The sequence below is a fragment of the Cephus cinctus genome, unplaced genomic scaffold, assembly GCF_000341935.2.
Source record: "Cephus cinctus unplaced genomic scaffold, Ccin1 Ccin1_scaffold0997, whole genome shotgun sequence".
Taxonomy (NCBI): domain Eukaryota; kingdom Metazoa; phylum Arthropoda; class Insecta; order Hymenoptera; family Cephidae; genus Cephus; species Cephus cinctus.
This window is the reverse complement of record NW_014333542.1, coordinates 209,890-220,101: the sequence shown is the minus strand read 5'-3', so window position 1 is coordinate 220,101 and position 10,212 is coordinate 209,890. Positions and strand designations below refer to the sequence as shown.

The 10,212-nt window shown below is 37.7% G+C and overlaps 3 protein-coding genes across 13 annotated transcripts in view; 2 read left to right on the top strand and 1 right to left on the bottom strand.

The window, feature by feature from the left end:
* Window positions 1-3,130, top strand: part of LOC107271568 (paired amphipathic helix protein Sin3a) — a 17,681-nt gene extending 14,551 nt beyond the window's left edge. For 5 of the 6 annotated variants that reach the window (XM_015747727.2, XM_015747728.2, XM_015747722.2 and 2 more), the window contains exons 14-16: window positions 1,277-1,431; window positions 1,513-1,723; window positions 1,825-3,130. In XM_015747727.2, the coding sequence (XP_015603213.1) occupies window positions 1,277-1,431; window positions 1,513-1,723; window positions 1,825-2,076 (618 nt within the window). In that variant the 3' untranslated portion in view covers window positions 2,077-3,130. The remainder of the gene's footprint in view (window positions 1-1,276; window positions 1,432-1,512; window positions 1,724-1,824) is intronic. The other variant, XM_015747726.2, reaches the window with a different exon arrangement.
* Window positions 3,131-3,581: 451 nt separating this feature from the next.
* On the bottom strand, window positions 3,582-6,429 carry LOC107271575 (glucose-6-phosphatase). 6 transcript variants are annotated; one of them, XM_015747743.2, is made up of 9 exons: window positions 6,302-6,429; window positions 5,564-5,639; window positions 5,257-5,448; window positions 5,081-5,175; window positions 4,847-4,928; window positions 4,639-4,769; window positions 4,424-4,564; window positions 4,210-4,357; window positions 3,582-4,149 (listed from the first exon to the last, which is right to left on the bottom strand). In XM_015747743.2, exons 2-9 carry the CDS (start codon window positions 5,623-5,625, stop codon window positions 3,933-3,935), a joined length of 1,068 nt encoding a protein of 355 aa, XP_015603229.1. In that variant the 5' UTR covers window positions 5,626-5,639; window positions 6,302-6,429; the 3' UTR covers window positions 3,582-3,932. The 6 variants fall into 6 exon arrangements, with proteins under 6 accessions (XP_015603229.1, XP_015603228.1, XP_015603231.1 ...); XM_015747742.2 differs by lacking the exon at window positions 6,302-6,429 and adding an exon at window positions 5,729-6,221; XM_015747745.2 differs by lacking the exon at window positions 6,302-6,429 and adding an exon at window positions 5,725-6,220 and having other exon boundaries at window positions 5,564-5,634.
* On the top strand, window positions 6,406-9,998 carry LOC107271570 (pre-mRNA-processing factor 6). Its single transcript, XM_015747732.2, has 8 exons — window positions 6,406-6,545; window positions 6,650-6,709; window positions 6,789-6,915; window positions 6,984-8,315; window positions 8,387-8,602; window positions 8,673-9,014; window positions 9,088-9,431; window positions 9,515-9,998. Exons 1-8 carry the CDS (start codon window positions 6,451-6,453, stop codon window positions 9,792-9,794), a joined length of 2,796 nt encoding a protein of 931 aa, XP_015603218.1. The 5' UTR covers window positions 6,406-6,450; the 3' UTR covers window positions 9,795-9,998.
* The last annotated feature ends 214 nt before the right edge of the window (window positions 9,999-10,212 follow it).

Sequence of the window (10,212 nt, the reverse complement as noted above, 5' to 3'; positions counted from 1 at the left end):
CTTTATATGATGGATTTTAATCTCGATATATATATATATAAGATATATATATATATTTTGTAACTGTAAACTATATAATGAAGTAAATATACATATAGTGATATAAAATGAGAAATATATTGTATAGAAGAGAGAGATATTGAAATACATGAACGATGCTTTTAAACATTATCGTCTAACATCATTTTTGTACCACGAAAATTGTATCAGTTTTCGTTTCTTTCACGATTATAGCTTTTCGTTGCTTTCTTCGTATGTTTTATATGTGATGTAGTTTTTTTTTTTTTACTTTGCTACATACTCGTACCTCTTATCGACTGTTTAATTTTTCTTTTACTCAACGTCGATCCACATCGGCGCCCTTACCCTTCTTCTGTTGTCTTTCTTTACCTCCTTAACCGATAACACAATTTTCATTGGCTCTTGTGGAAAAGGAAAAAGCGCAAATAGCGTTTTAATTTTTTTCATTCAAATTCTCTGACCGTACGGTTGGACTCATTTTTTTATTACAATGAGTACTTTTTTCGTTTACTGGTATTTTTTTTTCTGGAATTTTTGTAAATTTTTTTTTTTTTACTTCAACGAAAACTTTGTTCGCTCGAATTTCTATTGAATTTATTGCTGACGTAGAATTACAGGATCGCTGCCTGTCTGTGTCTTTTTTTTTTTCCTCTTCTGACATTATTTAGTTCCGCTCCACTTTATTTCTCTCGTTCGCTCTCTTTCGCCAAACGAAAAAAAGTGAAAGAAAATTATGCCGCACGCCATTGTCCATTTGTCTGTTACGAGCAAAGATCAGCTCGATGAATAATATATCTCTTTTCTAACACGAAGGACAATTCTATCTTTATGCTTAAGTTACTTTAGTAGATTTAGTCGCGGTGCGTTGATCTTTGGTTATAATTTTTTTATTAGCATTATTAATTAATCTATAGAATTATATTTATATACGTCCCGCGTGTGTTTATATGTATACACAAGCGGATCTTATAATTTTGATGCTTATCTCCCTTCTTTTTCTTTTGGAACTCAAAAAAAGAACTTTTTGTCACTTACAGACACTCGTGACGTTCTTCGTTATTTTCTGTATACCTGGAATGCGATTTGAGGTTAATTTTAGCGATTTGATTTTGAGAAAAAAAGAAATGGATCTTTTTTTTTTGGCGGAACGCTTTTTCCTCTTGGAGAGCGACCGAGCGATGACGAATGTCGCATAATGGAATAAGGAGTTCCTGATCGTACAAAGTCACGTGACAACGAGGAATAATTGTTGTAGATTGATGGAAACGGTTGGGGCTCGTCAGGGCGACTATTGGCAGGTCGCAAGCCGGTCTTTCTCTGCCGAAATGTGAGACAGTGGAGGAAACAGGCAGCCAGGACGATGAGATCGAATGCCCAGAGTAATGCCGTTCACGGGGAGAAAATTGCGAAGTAAGTATATCTGGGATTCCTATCGTTGTAAATTTTCATGATTACCGTGTCTCTGACAAAGGCAATATTTTTATTTTTTAGTAGTAACGACGCTGAGAAAACATTGGAGAGCGTCGGCGCCCTTTTAGAAAGGCCACCGGCTTTGAGGATCACGAATACAGGGGATGGCTCTGACATCGTCGCCTCGGACGATACCCAATGCAGATTCAATCCTAACAGCTATCACATGCTCTACGTCGCCAACAAGGAAGCTGTCCTGTACAAGCAGAACTCGTTTACCCGTGCCAGAGAGGTATGGAGAAGGAACCGAGCTTGTTCCTGTTGTTTGTCTAGAGTAGAAAATGAAGAAATTGTTCTAGAGCGAAGTAATAAAAAATTGTTTCTTTTTAATAGTGTCATCCGGCAGTGACGAAGCGTCTAAATGTAAAATTCCACCGGTGGTTGGGGAGCTGGGCGTCGAAAAACGTAGCCGATACGCAACATCGTCAGTGCCAGGACTGGTTAATGGGCCGATATGAAAATTTGATACCCCACAGGACACGAGTGGTTACCGATAACGATCAGAGTCGCTCCCCGTACAGACAGTACAATCGGTATCGAGTGGATCGTCTACAGTCGGATTCCCCAACGGAACAATCTGGGTAGCACTTGCGACCCTTTTTAAATTCCCCAGGTCCTCTACTCCCGTAGTCAGTACCTCACGAACTCTGATTTTCCCCACATCTCAAAGGATCCAATCCTAACTTCCTCTTTGGCTGATCGATCGTGCAGTGAATCGTAGAAAACTTTGTTAGAGTTTCTCATCGCAGAACTCAATGGACCATTGGAGTTTTATATACGAGTGATAACTGTTATGTGCTTGCGCAAAACTGTCTATTCCGTGTGCGGAGGAAACGCATGACGTTTGGAGCTTCGTACGAGGACGCAGATTGCCCAGTGAATCGCCTTTCTTCTATATTCTTTACATTTTGCTACGGGAGATGTGATCGATTTATATATATATATTTATATATATATATATGGTTGTGCGATACTTGTCCCTTGTCTTCATCATCATCATCATCCCTTGGATTATACCGAAAGATTCGTCTAATAGACGCCAAGACACTCGCGGATGGGTGCATCTTGAATTTTCACACTATTTAAGATAAAGAAGTGCGTCGATCGTTATGCATCGTCATCTCGATCAGGTAAAGCGTCGTTTACCTGTTAGAGAGGAACGATTACTAGAACCGTGTATCGATACAGATATTTTATTTTTTTACGACACGTGGCAAAGGACTTTTTTTTTTACTTGTTCTCACTTTATTTCTTTCCTTGATCGACTTTCGTTAGCGCCAACTGGATAATGTATCTCCGTTTGGAATTTCAGAAGTAGCCTTTATTTTTTTCTCTTTCCTTTCTCGAGCCTCTTCTTTTAACCGAACGCCTTGGCCACGGTGCATTTTATGTTTTACTTGTACACGGAAATCAATAATCGTTCTTGGCCGTAATAAGCCTTGTCTGATCCTGGTGACTGTAACTGGGAAGGTAAAAAAAAAAAGAAAAAGTAATTGTACAGCAGAAAATCTACTGAGCGGATTCGGGAATCGAGCCATCTCTTTATATCCTGCGCGAGGATATGATTGTTGCTATGTTTTGTAAAAAAAAAAATAATAATAAAAATGGCATTAGTAAGTCCTGACGTTCAAAATCATAAGAGTTTAATACAATAGTTCACGATTCTCGCTCTTGGGCTTTGCCAGGGAAAATGGGTGATGCATGAATGTGGATACAGTATTGTTACTTTATCGGAAACCGTCGACAATACTAGTTTAACTGTATGAAGGACGATTGTTTCTGAAAATGAGGAACGGCTTGAATGAAATCGAACAAGGAAAAAAAGTATGCTGTCTCTGTGCTGCTAGAGTGCGTATGTATAGCTAGATTTATGAATGTGGAAGGCGAGGCACAAAAATATAGAGGGAAAGACAGAGCGAGCGACGAGCCAAACATGGCGGGAAGTAAAATGGACATAGCGAGAGAAGCACGCAGTCTTCCTGACGTGCCTGCTTAACTTGCTGTTATTAATAATATATTTTATTGAGGAATCACCTACTTTTTAATAATATGAAATGATGCCTATCTGTCGAAGAAAAATGTACAGGCAATTTTACTATCTGAGATAATAATTTAATGTTAGTATATTTTGCACAAACAATTATTATTATTAATAATAAATCATAAACATTAAATTGCTTATTATATTCTTTATAGCTTTCTGACTATCTACACAATCAGCATCTTTTAGAGAGTATGATGCACTTGCTGAATTCTCATTCCTTGTGGAAGAGGTAGGTCATTATCTCCTAGTTTAGTTTATGTTTATGTCTTAGGGATTTGTGCATTAGCCTCGTTTTCTACAAAATTAATCTATCGGTATTTATATCTTTTTATATAAGGGGCAACCAAGAATCATTTGACTAATGAATTATTCCTAATCTACTAATAGATACTGAGAGTCAATCGGATTTATTTGTGACTTTCTGTTGCGTCGCTAGAAATGGTACGATCACTAAATAGATGTATGGTTGTACTGCGTATAGCATAAATTGACAGAGGTAGAAGGTCAATACGTGACCTATCGGAATTGCTGCTTGGGCAAGATGCATGGCTACCATAACGCCGCCTATCAATACTCCCTTCACGATGCAACTTGACGTTCCTAAAGATGTGTACCTGCGTTAGGAAAATGATTTTTAGACACTTGCCAAGTTATATAATAACGGACGAACTCACCGCATTGATACTGGAGAAATAAGAGCTATACCAAACGCAGCACCACAATCTCTGACCAATGAGAAGAGTGGAGTTGTGTTGACATGAATCCAATCTGGCTTGCTGCACCATTTGAATGCAAGCTTAACGCTCCATTGTGGATCAATACCTGAGAAAAACAGACAAGGTAAATAATACTGGTATCAAAGATAATTTAGTTTTACAGAAAATTTACCTAAACCCTTTTGGAGCCAATATGCTCCGAATGAAATCATTGTCATTCCTAAAGCTGCTAGAAGCACCTTTGGCCTTTTAGAATTTCTCCACCATGTCGACATCTTAGTATCTAATAGTAAGGACTTTGCTACATACAATCCTGTAATAGAACTTGATATAATGTCTATTGCAATTTATACTTTATTTATGTATCAGAAATGGCCTGAATCGTACCTCCTAAAAATCCAAGGAAACATTGATGAGGAAAGTGTGTTGCTGTGTATAGCCTTGACATTGCAATCAAGATGAGACTTGCTCCAAACAAAATCCATAATATATATTTCCCAGCTGCTTTTGTTCGATGACTGTAAGCGTCATTAATTAGATTTTGAGTGTATTACTAAATTTAAATGCAAAATGATTCTAATTTTTGGGATTTTACCTTATTTTACGACTTTTACTTAGAATCTCATCGAGCGAAGCTACAATAGCAAAGAGTACAGCAGTTGAACCCATTACATGACCTAGAATGAAAATATTTAACATATGCTGTTCGAATATGAATATGTGAAGTTGCTTTAAAATGTTGACCAAGGAGTTTTGCATTCTTGATTTCAGATTTCCTTCAGCTTGGATTAGCAAATGTCATGGAGCATAATTTACCGTTAAGTCTTACCCGATGGTGATCCAGGACCTGTCTCGCATGATAATCGGGTTTGCTGTAACACTGGGTATGCATGTTCGACTAATAATTCTCTTTCCTTCACCCACCTAGAAGAATAATACTCATTACATAAAAAAGATTATTAGTCAAACATTTAATCTAAGCAAAAATTGTTGTTAAATATATACCAGTAAGGTCTGTGCTCCATAAGTATCCATTTAAGTAACGTATTTAACCACTCTGCCACTAGCGATACTGCCAGTACTTCAGATGAGAGTTTGGTACTGATTATAGCAAGTAGTGGAAATATTACAGAAAAAGCATAATCTGGATCACCTGCTCTCGAAATGGGTAGAAAAAACTTTTCTCCATCAAGGAATCTGAAAATGAAGAATACTATTATTTATGTAATTATAATTAAAGAATACGTACTTTATGATTATATCACATCACAGAAACTATATTATTTATAATCTTTTGTCATCTTAAACTTACGTAGTTTGAAGATTAGCTATTGCTGTAATACCGAGGTCGCAAAAGGTCTCGATAAGCTGCATGGTAAGTTGCTATTCTACATCATACAAATTAAGTGTTGTAACGTTAAAAAGTATATCAAAAAACCTACACTTGCTGTCACATGAAGTTCAATTGCTTACCTACGTTGATTTAATTGTTCTAACAAATCTGTCACTGTGCACCAGATAAAACTTGATAATATTAACTACCTTAAGTATTCAATTTTAAACACTATAGAGCATGGTTCAATAACAGCTACGGATATCCGCGAAGTAACGATAAAATACTATCTCCTCCAAATTTACCTCAATCTCAGTAGAAGAGCAATCACGTTCCAAAGAACGTGCAAGGAACATAATTACCCTTACCGCACAGGCGCGAAGATCAGCGAAGATTGATTCTAAAAATCATGTCATGCGCCAATCTATTTGCTTGGCTGTTCTAAAATGGCCTTGCACTTTAACGCAAGAAAGAAAATAGAAAAATGATTTACAAGAAATGATATTCCAAAATATGCATTCCTTTTGCGCTTGGATCTTATGACAAATCTTATTATGTATATCTCAGTATTGTTTAGTAAGGAAATTCAAAAACGTGAGTTCTACTCAACAATGCTTTAACTTGGTCTATAATGTTTGGTATACATTTATTTCTTATACCGAATATTTATATTGAAAATATCATGAAAGTGAAATGTTACAGTGATATTTTGCTTACCGTAATAAGTTATTTCTAAGCAGCTGAATTGATTATGGAATTATTTCAAATTTAATATCACACAAATGTATGTAATATAACTCCGAAAGTCATGAATGCCGCCTCTTTTGGAACCATTCTGCACCATTCCAACAATGTGAAATGCTAAAATGGCAGTCCCATCGGCTTCTCTGTCAACCAGGAATAAAAAGCATTTTCTTGGAGTACCAGCTCCTTTGGGATACGTAGCTGGTGTTGGAAGAGGGTAATTAGAATTTTTGAGTATTTTGACATATTTATTTATTTGAGTTTTATGATAAATTAAAACGTGTATCTATGTCATAACCTTATTTCGGATTTGTTTTCTAGTGCAACAGGATTTACTACACGTTCTGATATCGGACCTGCCCGAGACGCCAACGACGTTTCGTTAGTATCTGTCCATATAGTGAGCTACTTATTAGTATACATATTAAGTGTGGAGTATTAATTGCATTTCTATACACAGGGATGATAGACATGCACCACCTACTAAGAGGGCTAAGAAAAAAGAGGAAGAAGAGGAAGATGAGGAGGATCTGAATGATTCAAATTATGATGAATTTTCTGGCTATGGAGGATCTTTATTCAGCAAAGTAAGATGATACTGTTATTGTAGCTAGGAATTGTATCGATTGTCTGTAATTCTTTGTTCGTATTTTAGGATCCATATGACAAAGATGATGAAGAAGCTGACGCAATTTATGAAGCAATCGATAAGCGAATGGACGAGAAACGCAAAGAGTATCGTGAAAAGCGGCTTCGTGAAGAATTAGAACGATATCGTCAAGAACGACCAAAAATTCAACAACAATTTTCCGACTTGAAACGAGAACTTGTGAATGTATCGGAGGATGAATGGAAGAATGTACCAGAAGTGGGTGATGCTAGAAACAGGAAACAACGTAATCCACGAACTGAGAAATTTACACCCTTACCTGATTCTGTATTAGCTCGAAATCTCGGTGGAGAAACTGCGACGAGCATTGATCCCACAAGTGGTTTGTCATCAATGATGCCAGGAGTGGCAACACCTGGAATGTTGACTCCTACCGGAGATTTAGATTTAAGAAAGATTGGACAAGCTAGAAATACATTGATGAACGTCAAGCTCAATCAGGTTTCAGATTCTGTCGAAGGACAGACCGTAGTTGATCCCAAGGGATATCTTACAGATTTACAAAGCATGATTCCCACTTATGGTGGTGACATCAATGATATTAAGAAAGCTAGATTGCTTCTGAAATCAGTTCGTGAGACCAATCCAAATCATCCTCCAGCGTGGATAGCATCTGCTCGTTTAGAGGAAGTTACGGGGAAGGTTCAAGCTGCCAGAAACTTGATTATGAAAGGTTGCGAAGTAAATCCCACTTCCGAAGACCTCTGGTTAGAAGCAGCCAGATTACAACCTCCAGACACTGCCAAAGCAGTAATAGCACAATCTGTTAGGCATATTCCAACGTCTGTGAGAATTTGGATAAAGGCTGCGGATCTCGAAACGGAAACAAAGGCGAAGCGTCGTGTTTATCGAAAAGCTTTAGAACATATTCCCAACTCTGTGAGACTGTGGAAAGCTGCAGTAGAGCTTGAAGAACCAGAAGATGCTCGAATTCTTCTTAGTCGTGCTGTGGAGTGTTGTCCGACCAGTGTAGATCTTTGGTTGGCTCTGGCTAGACTTGAAACATATGACAATGCAAGGAAAGTCCTGAACAAAGCCAGGGAAAATATTCCAACAGACAGACAAATTTGGACAACTGCAGCAAAACTTGAGGAAGCTAATGGCAACAAACACATGGTCGAGAAAATCATTGACAGGGCTATTTCTTCTCTGAGTGCTAATGGCGTTGAAATCAATCGGGAGCATTGGTTCAAGGAAGCCATGGAAGCTGAGAAAGCTGGTGCTGTACACTGCTGTCAAGTCATTGTGAAGGCTATTATTAGCTTTGGTGTTGAAGAAGAAGATCGCAAGCACACATGGATGGAGGATGCAGAGACTGTAAGTAAAACATTATTTTCTAATTGATGGTTGTCATTAACTTTGTCTCATTTAAATATTTTCCTTAATAGTGTGCCCAGCAAGGGGCCTTGGAATGTGCCAGGGCTGTTTATGCATATGCATTGACTGCTTTCCCTAGTAAGAAATCTATATGGTTGAGGGCTGCCTATTTTGAAAAGACTTATGGAACCAGAGAATCTCTGGAATCCCTTCTTCAGAGAGCTGTTGCTCATTGTCCCAAGAGTGAAGTTCTTTGGCTGATGGGAGCCAAGTCTAAGTGGCTGGCTGTAAGTAAGAATCGAATTCTTATTGAATTTTTAATTTTTCACGTCTTCTAAGTCATTCTTTAATTTCCAGGGAGATGTCCCGGCAGCTAGGGGAATTCTTTCACTGGCTTTCCAAGCTAATCCAAATTCTGAAGAAATTTGGCTGGCCGCTGTGAAATTAGAATCAGAGAATTCAGAATACGAACGTGCTAGACGACTTTTGGCAAAAGCTCGAGCTTCGGCACCAACTCCCAGAGTGATGATGAAGAGTGCAAAATTGGAATGGGCCCTAAACAATCTTGATGCAGCCCTTCATTTACTCAAGGAAGCTATTGAAGCTTTCGATGATTTTCCAAAATTATGGTTAATGAAGGGGCAGATTGAAGAACAACAAGGAAATTTGGATAAAGCTCTGGAAACATATAATCAAGCCGTAAGTATCGGTAAAATCATAAATGATTAAAATTTATTTTACATTGGCAGCTAAAAGTCACATTTCTATTCAGATTAAAAAATGTCCAACATCTGTTCCGCTATGGCGGCTTCTCGCACAACTTGAGCATCGCAAAGGACAAGTAACAAAGGCTCGATCAGTCCTGGAAAAGGCTCGCTTGCGTAATCCCAAAAATGCAGAACTCTGGTTAGAAGCTGTAAGAAATGAATTGAAAACTGGTGGCGTACGCGACATGGCAAATACATTGATGGCAAAAGCTCTTCAAGAATGTCCTACTTCCGGTCTTCTTTGGGCAGAAGCTATCTTCATGGAGGCTCGGCCACAACGTAAAACAAAGAGTGTAGATGCACTGAAAAAATGTGAGCATGACGCACATGTTCTTCTAGCCGTATCTAAGTGAGTAAATGATCATTAGGCGGACTTGCTATTTCCAACTATTGAGGGATAAACGCAATAATTATTTAAATTGTTAATTGTAGGCTTTTCTGGTGTGAACATAAGATCTCGAAATGTCGGGATTGGTTTAATCGCACAGTGAAAATCGATCCTGATCTTGGGGATGCTTGGGCGTATTTTTACAAATTTGAACTTCTTAATGGAACCATAGAACAACAGGAAGATGTGAAGAAACGATGCGTTGCTGCAGAACCGCATCATGGAGAAAACTGGTGTAAAGTTTCTAAAAATATTGCAAACTGGTGTCTTGGCATCGACCAGATTCTCATCTTAGTCACCAAGGATCTGCCCATACCTATTTAGAGAAGTTTGACTGCTGACATGATTGTCATTATCTTTATTTACACATGAAGGAACCTGAAAGATTTTACACTTATTACTATGAAATAGAAGCAAGTTGCTCCTAATGTGGAATGAGGAAATACAAATTATATTTAAAATGATATAAAATAAAAACAAAATGATAATGTGTAAAACTATGAAAAAATAAAAATATGTCAAAAAGTATGAATCTGCGATATTAACTTTCTTGGAATAGGAAAATATTCATCTTCCATTCGACTATCTTCGGCTATATTCGTTATTCCATCCTTCAGCAACCCTTGATTTCGGATAGACTTACCTGTTTGCACGAAATTGCTTGGCTTTGGTGGGAGGCAGTGGGAGGAGTCAATAGTTTTCTAGAGAACTAGTTATTATAGAATGTATAAAACATAATTTT

Bases quoted from the DNA above. Each gene is read 5' to 3' on its own strand.
- LOC107271575 (XM_015747743.2), bottom strand. From the start codon at position 5,625: ATGCAGCTTATCGAGACCTTTTGCGACCTCGGTATTACAGCAATAGCT. The intron at 4,929-5,080 runs GTAAGACTTAAC...TTTTCATTCTAG, and splicing joins AGGTCCTGGATCACCATCGG to GTCATGTAATGGGTTCAACT. The intron at 4,565-4,638 runs GTACGATTCAGG...GTTCTATTACAG, and splicing joins TTTCCTTGGATTTTTAGGAG to GATTGTATGTAGCAAAGTCC.
- LOC107271570 (XM_015747732.2), top strand. From the start codon at position 6,451: ATGGCAGTCCCATCGGCTTCTCTGTCAACCAGGAATAAAAAGCATTTT. The intron at 6,710-6,788 runs GTTAGTATCTGT...TTCTATACACAG, and splicing joins CGAGACGCCAACGACGTTTC to GGATGATAGACATGCACCAC. The intron at 9,432-9,514 runs GTGAGTAAATGA...TGTTAATTGTAG, and splicing joins GTTCTTCTAGCCGTATCTAA to GCTTTTCTGGTGTGAACATA.